The sequence below is a fragment of the Rattus norvegicus genome, chromosome 5 (genome assembly GCF_021556685.1).
Source record: "Rattus norvegicus strain SHRSP/BbbUtx chromosome 5, alternate assembly SHRSP_T2T, whole genome shotgun sequence".
NCBI classification, from domain to species: Eukaryota; Metazoa; Chordata; class Mammalia; order Rodentia; family Muridae; genus Rattus; species Rattus norvegicus.
Window position 1 is genome coordinate 166,004,403 of NC_141538.1, and position 18,990 is coordinate 166,023,392.

General features: G+C 46.4%; 1 protein-coding gene across 9 annotated transcripts; it reads left to right on the plus strand.

Annotated features, from left to right (window-relative positions):
• Positions 1-2: 2 nt before the first annotated feature.
• Positions 3-13,273, plus strand: Lzic (leucine zipper and CTNNBIP1 domain containing). 9 transcript variants are annotated; one of them, XM_087550258.1, is made up of 8 exons: positions 3-38; positions 133-760; positions 1,730-1,838; positions 2,997-3,132; positions 3,536-3,634; positions 7,092-7,187; positions 7,569-7,650; positions 10,038-13,273. In XM_087550258.1, exons 3-8 carry the CDS (start codon positions 1,738-1,740, stop codon positions 10,094-10,096), a joined length of 573 nt encoding a protein of 190 aa, XP_087406384.1. In that variant the 5' UTR covers positions 3-38; positions 133-760; positions 1,730-1,737; the 3' UTR covers positions 10,097-13,273.
• The last annotated feature ends 5,717 nt before the right edge of the window (positions 13,274-18,990 follow it).

The following is an 18,990-nucleotide window of genomic DNA, read 5'->3' on the forward strand; positions in this document are numbered from 1 at the left end:
GTGCTCGCTCCATGTGGTCCGCCCGGCCAGGGCGTCAGGTAGGCGGGGCTCCTGGTTCCAAATTCTGGGATCTGTTAGCCGGCGGCCGGCGGGGACGCCATAGCAGAAGGAGGTTGTCCTGTTTCTCATCAGGGAGGACCGAGAAGCGTTTCGCAGGCGTAGGACTCCCCGCCACCTCAGGTGACCACTGGGCCTGCTGGAGCCCGGCCTTGGCGGGACCTGCAGACCGGAGCTTGGAGTTCGTCCGCGAGGAGGAGACTGGCGCCCGAGCGTGGCAGTTTATTTTTGTTCCGGTGGTCCTGGGCCGAGCGCTGCTCCCTTCCGTCCCCGAGAAGGTGTGCTTTCTGCCCTTGCCTGTTCGTGCTTCTGTGACAGTTTTCCTCAAGCCGTGCCCTGAGTGCAGTGTGCTTTGGCCTCACCCAGAGGAAACCTCAGCAAAAGCTACAGGAGGCACAGTCCAGGGATTCTGTGGCCTCTCCTGCACCTTCCTAGGAATGGAGAATGTATTTTAATTACAGTCTGCTTAAAGGGAAGTTTTCTGGACTCAGTAGGCCAAGTTCAGACATAGCAAATAAAACGGTAACAGTTTACCTTGTTCTAGCCAACTCCACCCCTAGGAGGTTTGAAGTTTGAGCCTCCTGTAAACTCTATAACAGCTTCGCTTTCCTCAAATTGATGACACCCAGAGCTCCAACAGTTGGCGATTTGTACAATTTGAGACCCATCAGCTCCGTACACAGTACAGAATACTAGAAGCCCGGTGAGCGTGAATAAATATTTACCACTCCAGATGACAACTGGCCCTTTTCAGCAGTCTCAAAGGAAATGCATCACTTCTGTTCAGTACTAGGTGGTGCCAGTGAGTTAAATCTTTCTGGCCTAAATCTGTAGTGTGTGGTTAAAGGGTTTGTCTTGGTTTTGTTAACAAGTCTCCATATTTCCTTAATTTATTCAGAATAACTTTGCTTTTTGAGACTTTGCGGCTTGGGAGTGTGTCCTGGTAATAGTGCTTATGTAGTATTCTGGTCCTTCCCTTTCCCCCCAAGAAGAGATAGGTAGATTTTCTGTTAAACAGTAATAACTCCCTGTGCAGGGGATTTATCTTAATGGTAGAGTGCTTGCTTAGGAATGAGGTTCTGGATTCAATCCCCTGTTCTGGGGAAAAAAAAAAAAAGTCTGGGCATGTTGGCACATACCTGTAATGCTAGAAATCCTAGATGTAATATATTATTTTCATTTTATATTTTTTTGAAAGTTACTTTTTTAAAAATTTTTTATTTATTTTATGTATATGAGTCACTGTAAGCTGTCTTCAGACACACCAGAAGAGGTTTTGGATTGCATTACAGATGGTTGTGAGCCACCATGTGGTCGCTGGGAATTGAACTCAGGACCTCTGGAAGAGCAGTCAGTGCTCTTAACCACTGAGCCATCTCTCCAGCTCTTCATTTTATATTTTTATAATTTACTTTTTACTTTTTTGGTTTTTCAAGACAGGGTTTCTCTGCCCTGGGTGCTCTAGAACTCTCTTTATAGACCACACTGGTATTGAACTCAGAGATTCGACTGTCTCTGACTCCTGAATGCTGGGATTAAAGGCATGCACCACCAACACCCAGCATTTTAGATTTTCTTAAAGTTGAATTCCACTGATATGTCGACTCTTCCCAATGCAAATGTACTCATGTAACCAAATACAATGTAGTCATGTAGCTTACTGTTCTTACAGTGATTAAAATGGCTTCCAGAGGAAAGACGGAGACAAGCAAACTAAAGCAGAATTTAGAAGAGCAGTTAGATAGACTGATGCAGCAGCTACAAGATCTGGAGGAATGCAGGTAAGTTATAACTATATGTTCTTACTCTGTAAACTCCTGTTTGTAAGAAGCGATGTCAAGCTCCATGGATGCAAGCTGGCGTGTGACTTTGGTCTCCTCTGTCATATTTTACAGCACTTTGTCTGTCTGTAGAAGCAAACTTGTCAAGCTTTGTAGTCATAAAGCCTCAGATGTAGAAGACTTAAAATACTTAAGTCCTGGAAATAACAACGCTTACTTTGTCTTTAGTATTTTAAACGGCTTTGCCTAGCATGAACTCCCTGCTAATTGCTAACAATAGTATGATTGGGCTGGGGGTTGGGGGGCGAGGCTTGGCTTTGTGGATGAGCGGGTACCTAACATGCTAGAACCCAATCCCCAGCATCAGAGAAGAGGGAGGGAAAGGGAGGTGCTGCACTTCTGTAATCCCAGCACATGGGAGATGGGTACTTGAGGGTCAGGAGCTCAAGGTCCTACCTGACTACACGGTGAATTAGCCTGGCTATATGAGACCGTTTCAATAAAGCAGAAGAAAACAAGCCAACTAATAATTATAGCTTTTAGTATCCTTGCAAGGATATTATAAATGTCAAAATGAAGGAGAGAAAACAGTGCCTGTCCCGGGTAAGTGCTTCACTTAGCGGAGCTGTTGTTACTTGAGGTAAAGATTTAATAAGCGGTTTGCTTATTAAAATAACCTTCTACTCAGATGGCAGATGTGCTGCTGTTGCTTGCAGGGTACAAGGTGCTTCCTACCATCGAAGAGTCTGATGCTGATGGCAGCTGTTGAGCTATAAGTAGATGCCAGGCACTTTATTTTGTTTTCTCTCTATAAATATCTTAGTAGCACTGTACAGTGGTTCTCTGAAGCTGAATAGACAAGTTGAGGTTTGGCTCTGTGTACTGTTTTGCCCTAGGTTTTACCATTGATGCGTAAGAGAAGTTACCGTGTGCTTGAAGTGTTACTCATACCGGTAAAAGTTGTTTGGGGGCGAGGGGATGTAATGTGCTCTCATCCTGAGTTTCACCTCACTGAAAGGCAGCGGAAATGCCAGAAGTGTGGATTTGTGTACCACTAGTCATTGTGTTTCCCTCCAGCCTTGCTCTAGAACAACTATAAGATTTTCATGCTTAGAAACTTCTGGGTATTTCTGCATTCTGATGTGAGCTATGATTTAGGGAGGAGCTCGATGGGGATGAATATGAAGAAACTAAAAAGGAAACTTTGGAGCAGTTGAGTGAGTTCAACGATTCGCTGAAGAAGATTATGTCAGGAAATATGACTTTGGTAGATGAACTCAGTGGAATGCAACTGGTAAGAGGAATTCTATTCTGTGTGTGTGCATGTGTGCATGAGTGTATTACGAGCCTGTGTGGGTTGTGTAAGTGAATGTGTTTTTGTTTTTTGTTTTGTGGGTATATTTCAGGTAGACTACTTTGAAGGCTGAGGATGAAGCTCTGTGGAAGTGTACTTGCCTAGCATGTACAAGACCCTAGATTCTATCCCCAACACCTCAAAACAAAAAGTTAAATGAAAGAAAGAAAAAGGAGTGGAGTGTTTGCTAGTCAGCTTCTTACTAGATAGCATCCTGATCTTACGCCTGCTCAGCCCCAGTAACGTGCTCAGCAATGGCGAATGAAACTGATGTCGCCAGTGAATTGTTGCAGATCTAATTGTGTGGGGTATTTGGTTAGTTTTTGCATTCCTTTGTTTCTAGGCCATTCAGGCAGCTATCAGCCAGGCCTTTAAAACTCCTGAAGTCATCAGATTGTTTGCGAAGAAGCAGCCAGGTCAACTTCGGACAAGGCTGGCTGAGGTAAGTTCTTCACGAGGCTCCAGTGGTTCTGTGTGTTTCTTCAAGCCATGGATTCACTTCTTGTACTAGCCCGTGCTTTAGAGTCTGGTCACTTGGTGTTAGAGCCACACTCGATTGTCAATAGTTGCTACCTGGGACAGTTATAATTAATTATAAAGGAATGTTTAACCACTGGGTGGGTATTTGAATCACCTCCAACCACTTCTACTTGGCCTCCATCTTTAATATTTTTCCCTTACCATCTGGGGCCGTAACTTGAGATCTTGCTGGGATCAGCATCAGCTGCTTTTGTGTGTACACTGCCAGCATCTTCCTTTCTTTTTCAGATTTGTTTGTATTTTTTTTTCTTTTTCTTTTTTTTGGAGCTGGGGACCGAACCCAGGGCCTTGCTAGGTAAGCTCTACCACTGAGCTAAATTCCCAGCCCCCAGTACACAGTTCTTAACCACTGAGCTGAGTCTCCTGCCTGTCAAACAGCTTTTTGTTGTTCTGGTTTGGTTTTTTTTTTTTTTTTTTTTTTTTTGGTTCTTTTTTTCGGAGCTGGGGACCGAACCCAGGGCCTTGCGCTTCCTAGGTAAGCGCTCTACCACTGAGCTAAATCCCCAGCCCCATGGTTTGGTTTTTGAGACAGGGTTTCTCAGTGTGGTTTTGAACTCACAGAGATCCACCTGCCTCTATCTCCTGAGTACTTGGATTAAACTTACTGCCCTCTGTTTTTCTTTTTTCTCTTCTTTTTCTTCTTTCTCTTTCCTTCTCTCTCTCTCTCTCTCTCTCTCTCTCTTTTCCTCCCTCCCTCCCTCTCTCTTTTGGTTTCCTATCAAACATCTCTATACACCTGTTAGTTCTAGAAGTCTTGTTATGGATTTGAATATAGTTATGGCCTACCAGGTAATTTCCGTCTACAGGTAGTTTAGTTAAGAGAAAGAAGTAAGGATATGTGTTAGGGATTGGAGGGATGGCTCAACTGGCCAAGTGCCTGGCAAGGCAGGATACCTCCGAGGTCTTAGCACTGGGACGTAGAGACCAGAGGATGACTGGAGCTCTTGTCAGTGAGAAACCCTGTCTCCAAAAAATAAAGGGAACAGAATTGAGGAAGATGCCTGACATGACCACTGGGCTTACACACGTGTACATGCACACATGCACACAGAGCACACACGGGAAAGAGCACAGGTTTAGAGGAGACTGGCTGGGCTTGAGTCCCTTCTGTACTTAGTGGGTGGGTGTGACCTTGGCAGGCAGGTTGTTTCTGGGTGGGTGTGACCTTTGGCAGGGCGTTTCACTCAGCGTTGTACCTTGGTCTCTTACCTGTTAGAAGGTGATTATGAGTTTCTACTTGTGGCTGTCGTGTGGGTTAGGTGACACAGCTGACTTCGGACCCAGGTCCTTGGGAGGCAGAGGAAGGAGGATCATTCGAGGCCAGCCTGGACAACATAAGAGACCCTGTCTGGAGGAAATAAGTAGGCCAGTGAAGTGGCACCTTGGGTGAAGGCCTCCAAGCCTGAGCCCACATGCCAGCGGGAGAACTGATGCCTGCCAACCGTCCTTGTCCTCTGAGCTCCACACATGCCCTGTAAACATGGATGCCCAGCCTGAACAAGACACTGGATTAAATCTCCAGCTGAGTAAACATTAAATACATTTTAAGATTTTTTTAGAGCAAGGTGGCTCACACCTGTGATCCCAACACTCAGAGGCCAAGACAGGAGGATTGCTTTGAGTTCAAGCTGCAGAGGAAAGCAGTGTCACAAAGAAAACTAACAAAGGGGGTGGGATGTCCACAGTGTTAGTACCTGACTGGGGCTTCTGCCAACAAGGACTGAGCGAAGCCCCCAGGAGCCTGATACCCCATTCAAACCAAGAAACTCCAGGTTAGTTTTAAAAACTCATTTCTTGACAAGATATAGTAGTATATGTTTTAATATTGGGAAGTGGAGGCAGGAGGCAAGGGTACTCATACAGACAAGCAGACAAAATACTCAGGCTCAGAATTCATTTGGGCTGGAGAGATGGCTCAGCAGTTAAGAGCACTGACTGCTCTTCCAGAGGTCCTGAGTTCAAGTCCAGCAACCATATGGTGGCTCACGACCATCTGTAATGTGATGTGATGGCCTCTTCTGGTGTGTCTGAAGACAGCTACAGTATATTCATAAAATAAATAAACAAATCTTTTAAAGAAAAAAACAAAACAGATAAACCTTAAAAAAAAAAAACAAACCTCCGGTGCTGAGGGGCTCAGTGGGTGCAGGCGCCTGCCATGTAACCTGAAGACTGGAGCTCAGTCCCTCAGCCCACCGAAGTGTGCAAGTGAGAGCCGTTCTGTGAAGTTGTCTCCTGACCTCTTCGCGTGTGCACACACACACACACACACCACCACACACACACATAGACATTGTAAAAAGAAAAAGTGAAGAAGAAGACCGTCCTAAGAGAGTAAAAATTGTAGAAGGCAGCTTCTTTCCAGTGGGAGCCGTGGCCTTGTGGAGTTTACAGCTAAACAGTGTCTGCATTACAGACTCGGATTTAGGGGTCAGCAAGACGGTCAGTGCATGATGGGCCTGGGACCCATGTAGAGGTGGAAGGAGGGAACAGACGCTACGAAGTTATCCTCTGGGTTCCATGTGTACACTGTGGAAAACACACATTTCTACAGATACACAGGCATTCACGCACACAAACAAAACAATGCTAGTAATAATTTTAAAATGCTTTAAAACTAGTCTGATATGGTGACTCATGTCCATAATGTTAGCACTCAGGAAGCCGAGGCAGGAGGGTCACCAACACATTCTGAAGTCAGCCTGAGAGGTACAGATTGAGACTTTGTTCTGAAAAACAAAAGTGGACTGTAAAAACTGTTGTGGGTCAGCGAGACGTCTTAGTGTGTATGGACACTTGTCACCAAGCTTGATGGCCTGTCCTGAGCTTGATTTCCATCTCTAGACCCACATGGTAGGAGAGAAACTACTCCCAGGAGTTGTCCCTGACTTCACAGGCATGTACATGCGCATGTAGGTAAATGAAGGTAATTTTTTAAAATTTCAGAAACTTGGTGTTGGAGATTTAGCTCAGGCCCTGGTTCGGTCCCCAGCTCCGAAAAAAAGAAAAGAAATTTTTCAGAAACTTGGCCAGGTAGTGATGCACACACCTTTAATTGCAGAATTCTGGAGGCAGAGGCAGGCAGATCTGAGTTTGAAGCCAACCTGATCTATATAGTGAGTTCCAGGACAGCCAGCGCTACACAGAGAAATGGCGTCCTGAAAAACCAATAGATAAACAAACAAGCAGGTAATTAAAGCCAAGCACTCACCTGACAGCACTGCCACTGCCTGTCATTCTGATCAGTTCTATAGTTTATGTTAACCCAGTAGTTGTGGATTAAGAGGTAGGTCTGAAAAGGTGGCTTTTCTGCACAGAATGGCTGCTCACGTGCACATGCCTTGCATTCATCCCTCTAGATGGACCGAGATCTGATGGTGGGGAAGCTGGAAAGAGACCTGCATACCCAGCAGAAGGTGGAGATACTGACAGCTCTCAGGAAGCTCGGGGAGAAGGTAGTGGCGTGTGCTTCAGTGTGCTGTGTAGAACTGTACTTGACACAGAACTTACTGCTTGTGATGTGCTCTGTAGACCTAAGGCATTTTAAAAAAATGTCTGTAGGTTTCTTTATTTGATGTGTGTGAATGCTTTGCGTGTGTGTGTGTGTGTGTGTGTGTGTAAGCTGGAGTTGTGATGATTGGGAGCCAGCATGTGAGCATGTGGTGCTGGAACTGAAGCTGGCTCCTGGAAAACAGTCAGTGCTTTTAACTACTGAGCCATCTCCCCAGCCCTGAGCCGTCCTCACTGTGGCTCCTAGGACACACAAGTTTGCACATGTTTGCCCATGTTGGCTCTCACACTTGCCCCTACTCACTCAACTTGTCTCATCCGTGCAGCTGACAGATGATGATGAGGCCTTCCTGTCAGCCAACGCAGGTGCAGTGCTCAGCCAGTTTGAAAAAGTCTCCACAGAGCTCGGTGAGTGAGCGCCCTCATGTTCCTCCCTCCCTCCCTCCCTGCTGGCCCTCTTCTCTCTATCCTCTCTTCCTTGAAGTCACTCCTCCTCTTCTTTCCCTTTTATCCTTTTTCCTTTCTTTTTTATTATTTTATTTTATTTATCTATTTTTTGAGACAAGGTCTCTCTATATAGCGTTGGCTCTGGTGGAATTCCCTCTGTAGACCATGCTGGCCCTCTCTTCTGTCCCTGTTTCCTGAGTGCTGGGATCAAAGGTGTGCACCACCACCACCAGGCTACTCCTTCTCTTCTCTCTCTCTCTCTTTTTTTTTTCTGAGTAAACATAGGTTTATTGAGGGGAAAATGAAAGAACTCTCAATTGTAAAAGGGTCTCTAAGGTGAAAGTACTTTTTTTTTTAGTGATGTTGGTGATGGAGCCCAGGACCTCGTGCGTATTTCTGAAAGCTGGGCTTCTATGACAGAGAATATGCATAGACAGCAGTGACCTTTTCTTTTCTTCTTTTTTTTTTTTTTTTGTTCCTTTTTTCCGGAGCTGGGGACCGAACCCAGGGCCTTGCGCTTCCTAGGCAAGCGCTCTACCACTGAGCTAAATCCCCAACCCCAGCAGTGACCTTTTCTTTACAGTGAAGTGTGATTTTTGTTTTTAATTTGCATTATGTGCGTCTCTGGGGGTGGTGTTTGTGCATTAGTGCAGGTACCCAAAGAGGCCAGAGGAAGCATTGGATCTCCTGAAATTTGACTTACTTGAGGTTGTGGGCTACCCACGTGGGTATTGGGAACTGTACGTGAGTCCTCTGGAAGAGCAGCCAGCACTCTTAACCACTGAGCCATCTCTCCAGCCAACTATTTTCTCCATAAATCTATTTTATTGGTTTTATTTCATGCTTCTAAAAAATACTCACTTTTTATTTATACGTGTGAACCGGGTGTGTATATACACACGTATGCAGACACCACAGAATGGAGCCTTAGATCCCTGAACCTAAAGTTGAAGCTGTTTCTGAACTTGTAATGTGGGGTCTCATGGGTCCTAATTCAGTCTGTGAATGAGCACTAACCACACTTAGTCTCTGAGCTGCCCTTCTGGCCCCCACACATCTCCCTGGTCACATAGGAGCCTCATCTGGCATTGAACTCAGCATCTTTCTGCCTTGACCTCCCAAGTGCTGGAATCATGACCATGTGCCACACACCAAGCTCCATATTCTAAAATAAAAATAAAGTAAGACAGATGAATTTCCAAAATATTCCATGCCATAGGACTGGAGAGATAGCTCATCAGCTGACAGCACGGACAAACTGCTCCTCCAGAGGGCATGGGTTAAATTCCCAGCACCCTGTGCTAGCTCACTACTATCTGGACCTCCAGTTCCAGGGGACCCGAGGCCCTCCTTTAGCCCCGTGGGTACCAGGCACACACATAGGACTCATTCTTACATACAGACAAGACACCCATACACAGAGAGGAAGTTTAAAATCACCTATCTTCAATTAGCCCCCAAGTAACAGACCCCGTAGGTACACACCAACAATCCCAGCTTTTTTTTAATAGTAAGGATTATTTATTTTAAATTTTTCATGTATGACTGTTTTGGTTACTTGTATTTGGTGCCCTAGGAGTCCTAGAGGGCATTGGGTCCCCTTCCCCTAGAGTTACAGAACTGATTTATCCTGAGGAGTGGGTCCTCCGGCAGGAGCTCCTCACTGCTGAGCTCTCTTTAGCTCTTATATCCCCAGCTTCACAGATGACTTTTTTTTTTTTTCTTTTTTCTTTTTTTCGGGGAACGAACCCAGGACCTTGCACTTCCTAGGCAAGCACTCTACCACTGAGCCAAATCCCCCACAGATGACTTTAGAATGCCTTCCAGCGGGCTGGAGAGATGGCTCAGTGGTTAAGAGCACCCGACTGCTCTTCCAGAGGTCCTGAGTTCAAATCCCAGCAACCACATGGTGGCTCACAGCCATCTGTAATGGGATCTGATGCCCTCTTCTGGTGTGTCTGAAGACAGCTACAGTGTACTTATATATAATAAATAAATCTTAAAAAAAAAAAAAAAAAAAAGAGGGTTGGGGATTTAGCTCAGTGGTAGAGCGCTTGCCTAGGAAGCGCAAGGCCCTGGGTTCGGTCCCCAGCTCCAGGGGGGAAAAAAAAAAAGAATGCCTTCCAGCAGCGGTAACTGTAGACCTACGTTAAGATTTGCATGTGCTTTTCATACCTGGAGCTGAGTTAAGATTCCTCACCAGTGAGCCATTCTCCTAGCTGGACTGCGCGGGAGGGAGAGGCGGCCATCAGGGACGCTGTAGGGCTAATACATCTGTTTCTGCTCTCTTCCTACCTGGGCTGGAACTGCATCTGAAGTAACCTTTTTATTTTGTGTCTTTCCCGTAGGCTCTGGAGACAAGGTCCTTGCTCTGGCAGGGTTCGAGGTTGAAAAAGCCAAGAAATGACAGCGCGGTGGGTTTGGCCCGGGCAGCCCCGTCCGTCCTGCACTTGGTGCTTCCATCCTGAGGACTCAGGCGGTGCAAAGAGGAGAGACTCTCAACAGGCAGCAACAGCCCAGGAGCAGGTGACCTGGACACTTCGGTGTGGCTTCTGCTTCGGGTCCTCGTCCCTCTCTGTGCCTCTCCCTTCTTACATGACCCCAGACTTGTTGGGACAGAGGGACGTTGTTCACCGCGGTTTGTTCTGTTAAGATGTCTTGTTCTTAGTGCTGATAGGGTGAGAGCTGCGAGCTAGCGGCTGTCCTGCCTTTGTCTGCATGCCTTGTGATGAACAGCACAGTGGTGTCACTGGCCACCCTGCATCTGGAGAACCTTACAAAGCTTTCTGTTTTTACACAAGGAAAACCAAGATGTAGAGTATCTGATCTGCCCAAAGTCCCTCTAGATGCAGGGCTGAGGCTGGGGCTCAGGTGTCCTGAATCCAAGTTTTATTTCTTTCTTCTGTACTGTTTCTGAGGTTTTTTTTAATATAATAATTAACTTGTATTTGTGCAAGTTGGCGTCTTTGAACACTCAGTGTCCTACCTAACTCAGTTGAATGGGCACTGAGGCCTCTTCCCAGCCTGGTGGTGGGCAGCATGAATGGGCCCCATTGTATCTCTGGGTTCCTAAGAAGCAACAATGGGAGCCCTGTTGAGAGCCTCCTGAAGTAACTTAACCCCCTGCCTGGTCTCAGTGGGGAAATGGCAGCCCGAAGCCCTCTGTGTGTGACCTCTTGCCAGCTCTGAGGGTGGTAACAGCAAGTTACTATCAACTGTGCAGTTTGGGGAGAAACACAAAGTCATGAGGAAAGCAGGTTTCTCCCTGGGAGCCATAGCTCTGCATGGGCAACCTCGAGCCTCGCCCTCACACAAACCTTCCAGGCCTCGCCTGCATTGTAGTCCTTTGTGTATTTCTCATTATTCTTTTTTTTTTTTTTTTGCACTTTATACAAATTAAAAACATTTTTACTGCTTCTTATAAACTAAAGTTCTACTAGGTGCTTTGCCAACTGGACAAATTAGGGGACCTCAGCTATGTAAATGCCTTATTTGGAACTGTAATGTCTTTTGGACTCTTTGAGAGGTGTGGGTCTATAAGCCAACAAGACGGCCCAGTGAGTAAAGGTGCTTGCTGCCATTCCTGATGCCCTGAGTTTAATCCCCAGATCCACCTGATGAAGGAAGAGAATTGACTTTTACAAGGTATCTTCTGACCTCCACAGATGTTCCATGGCCCATATGTGTACACATGTACACACACATATATGCACACTTATACAATAAATAAATAGTGAGCAGGAGTCCCCATGCTGGAGTCGTAGGCTCAGACTCTTCTAGCCACTCCTCCTCCCAAGAAGCCAGTGCTTAGATGAGCACTGCTGGGCCTTACCAGTGGGCTGTCTCTATTCGCCGTTCAGTGTAGAACACCCAGAAAGCTGATCACCGCTGTAACCCGCGGTGCTGTGTGTGCCACCCCCATTCCGTAGAGAGAAGTTCATATTACCCAGAAGTCCCAGTTCCACAGTGTAGATTCAGTGATGCTGTGCAGCTCCCACCCGAGCACCAAGTCATGCCCATCATTCATGCAGGAGAGCCTGTGTCTATTCCAGTCACTCCGAGCAAGATGCCTTCCTCCAGCCTCCAGCCTCCTCTGAGCTGCTCTCTCGTCTCTACAGCTGGACAGTGCATATGAACTTTACATGGGATTATACCCTGTGTTCCTGGTTATGTATCGGGCTTTTTCATGCAGTATTTTTAGGGCTAACTCACATTGTAACACACTTTGAAACTTCATTTTTGTGCCTGACTAATACTACCCTGTATGAATACTATATTTTGTTTAGCCGTGTGTCTGATGAACATCTGGGTTGTTTTCAGATTTTGTGAACAGTGCCATTAAGAACATTTCTGCACGAGTACATGTTGAGTTCCTATTTTCAGGTTCCTTTGCGTTAATACCTAGTTACCGAATCGTTATGTTGAGTTTTAAGATATAGTGAGATTGTCCTTTGCCTAATGCTCCCCCAGTAAACTGAGGAATCTAGAGGTATTTTTCATCTGAAGAAGACTCATGTCAGTCTGAAACCCTTAATGTTGGGGAGCCTTAACCATCCTTAAAGACCAGCACCAGGAGGCTGGGTATGGTATCATACACCTGTGACCCCAGTGCTGGGAGGCAGAGACGAGGTTGACACCAGCCAGGGCTTCTTGGTGAAGCCCTTCTCAAGCAAAGAGAAAACAGAACCACGAGATGAGCATGGGAGGAACTTACTGTTACAGCTTTCTGCTCTATGGAAAGTTGCCCCTGTTAAGAGTCTGACACTCTGGGCACCTCAGTTACGGCAGCTCATGGAGCCTCACCGTCTTCAGCAGAGGTAGAAGACCTGCTTTGCAGTTACTTTGCATTTCCTCCCTCAGCAGCGGTTAGCCGTGGTGCCAGTGCACCATTCCAGTGCTCATTAGCCTGAGTGATATCTGCTTCCCCAATGCCGCCATCACCGTAAGGCCCTACAAGGGCAGTTATTAAATGCCAGTAAACCGTGTCTCCTGTTCACATCTTCATCCTTTCTGGAACTTGAAGGTCTGTCACATACAGAAGAGAGCCTTGTAATATTCCTGTGCCAAGATGTTTTGGTGAAAATTCCTGCATTTCAGGCCAGGTGTGGTGGCGCACGGATCGAATTACTCAGTTTATATGTGTATACCACGGGTAGGTGCCCAGGGCACTAGCAGAGAGTGTTGAATCCTCCAGAACTGGGATTTCATCACTTGTGGGCTACCAGATGTGTGTATGGTCAGGGGCGGGGGGGGGGGGGGGGCAGAGAAGCAGAGGCAGGTAGGTCTCTGAGTTCCAGGCTAGACTGCTCCACAGTAAATACCAGGCCAGCCAGGGCTACATACCAAAACCATGTCTCAAAACAAAAAAAAGTTCCAATGAGAGTGTCTAAATGGGCTGTTAGTTAAATCTATTAACCTAGACTTTGTGTTTCAGAGATTTGTTTGATCTTGCAAATGGCAACAGGTATTCAAGCAGGAGGGTTTTCAGGAGAAACCAAGACTTTGGGGCCAACAGCTCGTAAACTGTGATGTTAGGCCGTTCTCTGACGGCAGAGCCATGGAATAAAAGGCTGTGAGTCCATTGCATGGTGTCTTACTGCAGTGATGATGGACGGTGGGGGTTATTTCTGAGGAACTGAGCCTGGCCGTCACCCACAGTGGGCAGCCACTTCCTGTCTGCTGTTCAGAGTGGTCTATTTTTCTCCATAGTCTCTCTGTTACAAAGACCTTTCTATTACTTTGCCTCTCAAAATGTTTTTCCAACATTAGTGTGTAAATTAAAACTGTCAGCATTCCCACCGACTCCCAGAAACAAATTGCAACACATAATTGCTTCCATTCTGCCTAGCCCTGGAAGTTAAAAAAGATGCTAGAAACTGGAGGAATGTGTTCCACATCTCATCACATTTCTAAAGGCAAAGTATGGGGGTTGGGGATTTAGCTCAGTGGTAGAGCGCTTGCCTAGCAAGCGCAAGGCCCTGGGTTCGGTCCCCAGCTCCGGAAAAAAAAGAAAAAAAAAAAAAAAAAAGCAAAGTATGACCCTGGTAGATAATCCCCCAGTATATGTCCCTTTCACACCCTACTCACCTCCATTTTGAAGTCTTTCACACTATTTAAATTGACCCTGGGGGGGTTGGGGATTTAGCTCAGTGGTAGAGTGCTTGCCTAGCAACCGTAAGGCCCTGGGTTCGGTCCCCAGTCCCCAGCTCTGAAAAAAAGAAAAAGAAGAAAAATAAAATAAATTGACCCTGGGACTGAAAAGATGGTTTAGTGGTTAAGAGCAATGACTGCTCTTCCAGAGGACCTGGGTTCAATTCCCAACAACCACATGGTGGCTCACAACCATCTGTAACTCCAGTAATTGACAACCTCACACAGACATGCATGCAGACAAAACACCAATGTGCATAAAATAAAATAAATTATTTAAGTGTTTAATAAAGAATTGACCTCAAAATGTAGAGGCCATGTTGCTGACAGGTCCCTGAGGGCAAGGGTCGGTCAGTCCACACAGACAGCAGTTGAAAGGTTAACAGCTGGCTTCCAGAGGAGGTCTGCACGCTGCTGCTTGTGCCCTCATGTCTCTAGTGATCTCGGAAAAAATCCAGCACATTTCACAAGTACTCAACACCAACATCGATGTGGCCAGCACTGCTGCTGAGGGCGTGAGGCAGAAAAGCTCATGTGGGGGCTGGAGAGATGGCTCAGGGGTTAAGAGCACTGACTGCTCTTCCAGAGGTCCCGAGTTCAAATCCCAGCAACCACACGGTGGCTCACAACCATCTGTAATGAGATCTGATGTCCTCTTCTGGTGTGTCTGAAGACAGCTACAGTGTACTCATATAAATAAAATAAATAAATCTTAAAAAAAAAAAAGAAAAAGAAAAGCTCATGTGGTGTTGAGGAAGGCAGACATTGACCTCACCAGGGCTGGAGAACTCACGGATAGCGAGATAATGAGGTGGATCGTGTGATCACCCCCATGCAGAATCCACGACACTACAAGGTCCCAGACTGACTCTTGGACAGACAGAAGGGTGTGAAGAGCGGGAAGTACAGCCAGGTTCTGGCCAACGGTCTAGACAAGCTGCGTGGGACCAGGAGCAGCTGAAGGCTGGAGCCCATTGGGTGCTGTGCCAGTTGTGGGGTTCATGTCCACAGGCGGTCACCACATCAGGACCACTGGCTGCTGGGCTGTACCATGGGTATAACCAAGAAGAAATGAGTCTCTAGGCCTTTACTGCTAATGAATAGTTTATATAAAACAAAGGTTTGAGGGAAGCATCCTAATCCTTTGTTGTTTATAAGAATTTAGTTGCTTGCAACCTCTCTCAACTGACAGAAACAGCTGGAAATTGGGGTACAGAGGATTTGCTACGCATGTACAAAACCCTTCATGGAGAGAAAGAGAGAGAGAGAGAGAGAGAGAGAGAGAGAGAGAGAGAGAGAGAGAGAGAGAGAGAGAGAGAGCGCGAGCGCTGTAAATTTGCCACATGGAAAGATCACATCCAACCTCCAGTGACCCTCAGGAAAGCCTTAGCTCCTTTTGAGTCAGCGTCTCTCGTTGGCCTAAAGCTTGACATGTAGGCTTGACTGGTAGCCGGGGAGCCGAAGGGACCAACCTATCTGTCTTCCTAGTGCTGGGATTAACCACCATGTGCTACCACGGTGGGTCCTGGGTTCTAGGGACAGAACTTAGGTCCCCGGATGTACAAGGCCACCTGTTTACTTACTGATATCTCCCTCCAAGTTCTGGCCCCCACACCCCAATTTTTGAGTGACAGCAATCCCGAAAAAGGGTTATTTCTAAAATCGTGTATCAGCCATGGATCCTCTGCCCCACTTTCTAGCAACTATGAGTTTTTGATACATTACCCAACAGCAGCTTCTGATGAAGCCATGTTCCAGATACAATTTCAACACTGGAATTAAGAATGTAAGTTATCTTCTAAATTTTGTTCATTCTGCCATCTTGAGACAGTCTCACTCAGCAGTTCAGGCTATCCTAGAATGCAGTAGGCATTGCAGGCTAGCCTCATCCTGCCCAGCACTGAGATTGCAGACATGCAGTGCCAATCAGCTCATAGAGTAGGCTATCAGAGTTGTCTGCTTACTCTGAAATAGGCAAGCACTTAGCTCTTCGTGTGTGTGTGTGTGTGTGTGTGTGTGTGTGTGTGTGTGTGTGTGTGTGTGTGTGTATTTAATGTGAATACACTGTCGTTGCCTTCACACACACCAGAAGAGGGCACCAGACCTGATTATAGATGATTGTGAGCCACCATGTGGTCTCTGGGAATTGAACTCAGGACCTCTGGAAGAGCAGTCAGTGCTCTAACCACTGAGCCACCTCTCCAGCCCTCAAAAGAAATTTTTAATTTAAAATATTGAGGAGAAAATTTTACTTATGTAAAAACTGGAATTTCGTTTAGCTCTGACATCCTTTCCCAGTATGCGTTACCCACATCCCACTAGATACTGAACTTGTTAACGTCAGTGATACTCAAAGGGCAGGTAGTTTAGACCTCAGTAAACATTTTCTTGGATTAGATTGTGACCCATGGCCGTGTCTGTGGTTCGGCCATGGGCTTAGGGAATCGGCACTTTGCTGTTTGATCTTGGAGAAAGGTGGTGGTTTGGTTAGAATCTTGGCTTTACAGCACGCTTCTCTTGAGTCCTGAATTATGCCGCAGGTCTACTTTGTAAAACTTAGACTGTACTGGAATACTATTTCACATTTATTCTCCTGGAGTGCAAGGAGCAAACCCTGACCCTTGGCCTCAGCATCATGGTGGCTCTCCGGCTGTCTTCAGGAAGTGAGTGGCTCTTTGCCGTGCCAGGAAATACTAAGTGCGGGGCTCCATATGATGGAAGATATAGACACAGCATTCTCAATATAAAACGTGGACCCTGCCCTTCCTTTGTAGGCAGACGTCCCTCTCGGGGGAGTCAGACCAGCCAGCAGCACCCTTTGTGCCGGCTTGGCTTTCAACCACCTACTATGTTTCTTGTGCCAGAGTAGGAGGTACATGGTGCCAACTTTGTTCATTTGGCTTTGAGACAGAATCTCACCTATAGCCCTGGCTGTCCTGGAACTCACTGTGTAGGTTATTAGGCTGGCCTCCAACTGCCTGCCGCTGCCCCCTAAATGCTGGGATTAAAGGCGTGTTCGTTCTCGTTGCTGCAGATTAGGTGCTAAAGTCAGAGAAAAGGAAGTACTCTCTGAGAGAATCTTAAAAGCCATGGCTGCTAGGAGTGGGATGCCTTTCCTTTTGCCATCTCTGCGATGCCATTGAATCTCTCATAAGAAATGTGTTGCGTGATGGATGGACTGGAGAGACGGCTCGGTGACCAAGACCATGGACCGCTCTTACAGAGGATCCAGGTTTGGTTCCCAGCATCCACATGTGATGACTCACAGCTGCCTGTAACGCCAGCTCCCAGAGATCTGAGCCCTCCTATGGCCTCCACGGGAATGTGCATGCTCCCTGGCCTTCTGAATACATAGAATTAAAAAGAGAATCCTTTACTAACTTAGTGCTGGTAGAGCTAAACACTTAATTAGTAAGCTCCTCTTTTTTTGTTTCTAAAGTGGGCATTTGATACAGTGTTATTTTTCTTCCAAATAAATCATAAATGTTTCTATCATTCATAATCATTAAGACAGGGATTCAGTGGGTGAGAAAGGTGCGTGCTGCACAAGCCTGACAGTCTGAGTTCGACTGAGACCCATGGAGAGGGGGAAGGAGAGAACCAAACCCACGACCTTGCCCCCTGACCTCCACACGAATGCCGTGGTGCTCACGCTCACACATGCACCTGGTACACACGCAGTAGTGACAACGTGGTTTCACAATGGCAGTATAGGCTGAGCGGCACAAGTGTGTCATCCTGCAGTTCCCTCCTTTGTAATGATAAAGTTAGGATGTTAAAGGGCTGAGGGTGCAGCTCGGCTGCAGGGTGCTTGCCTAACATGCATAAAGCCCTGGGTTCTTTCCCAGCTCATGCCAAGTATGATGTCATAACACACCTGTTATCCTGGCCCCAGGCGGGGCAGAAGTTCAAGGCCACCCTCTGCTGTGTTGCAAGTTTGAGGCTACCCTGGGCTGCACGAAGCCTTGTCTCAAAATTAAATAAATATAAGAATAAAAGAGATACCTATCAGTATCTAAGTTTTCTGGGTTCTTAGAAACATTCAAATGTGGATTTAAGTGGAAATTCACATATGTTGTCAAGAATAGTGTATACGACAATTCATCGGTGATTTTTAAAAATTTTATCTTCAAGCGATCTCATAAAATAGGCGGCTCCCTAACATATTAATTGTGGGGCTGGAGAGATGGCTCTGCTCTTAAAGACTAGGCCTGCAACCAAAACAAGAAGGCATTGTGGTTGGGCAGTGGTGTTGTACGCCTTTTAATCTCAGCATTCAAGGGGCAGAGACAGGTGGATCTCTGAGTTTGAGGCCAACCTGGTCTATAGAGCAAGTTCCAGGATAGCCAGGGATACACAGAGAAATACTGTCTCAAAACAACAACAATGAAGAAGAAGAAGAAGAAGAAGAAGAAGAAGAAGAAGAAGAAGAAGAAGAAGAAGAAGAAGAAGAAGAAGAAGAAGAAGAAGAAGAAGGGAAGGAGGAGGAGGAGGAAGAGGAGGAAGAGGAGGAGGATGGGAAGGGAGGAAGAAAGAAAAGAAAAAGAAGACATTTCGTTGTGGCTGGAGAGGTGGTTTGATTAAGAGCACTACCCACTGTTACAGATGACCTGAGTTTAGATCCCAGCAACCACACGGTGGCTCACAACTGATACTCTCTACTAGTCCACGGGCATCTGGTACTCTCTACTAGTCCACGAGGGCTCCTGCAGACGCATAGTGCCCATAAACTCACTCAGGTATACATATCTGTGCTCAATAAATACATAAAATGTAAAGAAAGATATTACATTACTAAACCGGACATGTCGGGGAGGCAGAGGCAGGAAGGACCTTTACGGTTTCAAGGCCAGCACGGTTCACATATCAAGGTTCAGGATAGCCAGTGCTATGTAGATAGACCATGTCTCCATAAAAACAACAGCACACGCACACAAACAGCAAGTGTGAACGAGTGGTGGAGTTAGAGTTAGGAGCGGAGAGTCCGGGGCAGGGGGTGTAGCTCAGAGGTGGGTACCTGTCTAGGATATGCGAGCTCTGGGGTGTGACCCTCAGTACTGTCACAAAAATTCTTCTCATTAAAAAATCTCCAGAAGGGTTTGGGGATTTAGCTCAGTGGTAGAGCGCTTGCCTAGCAAACGCAAGGCCCTG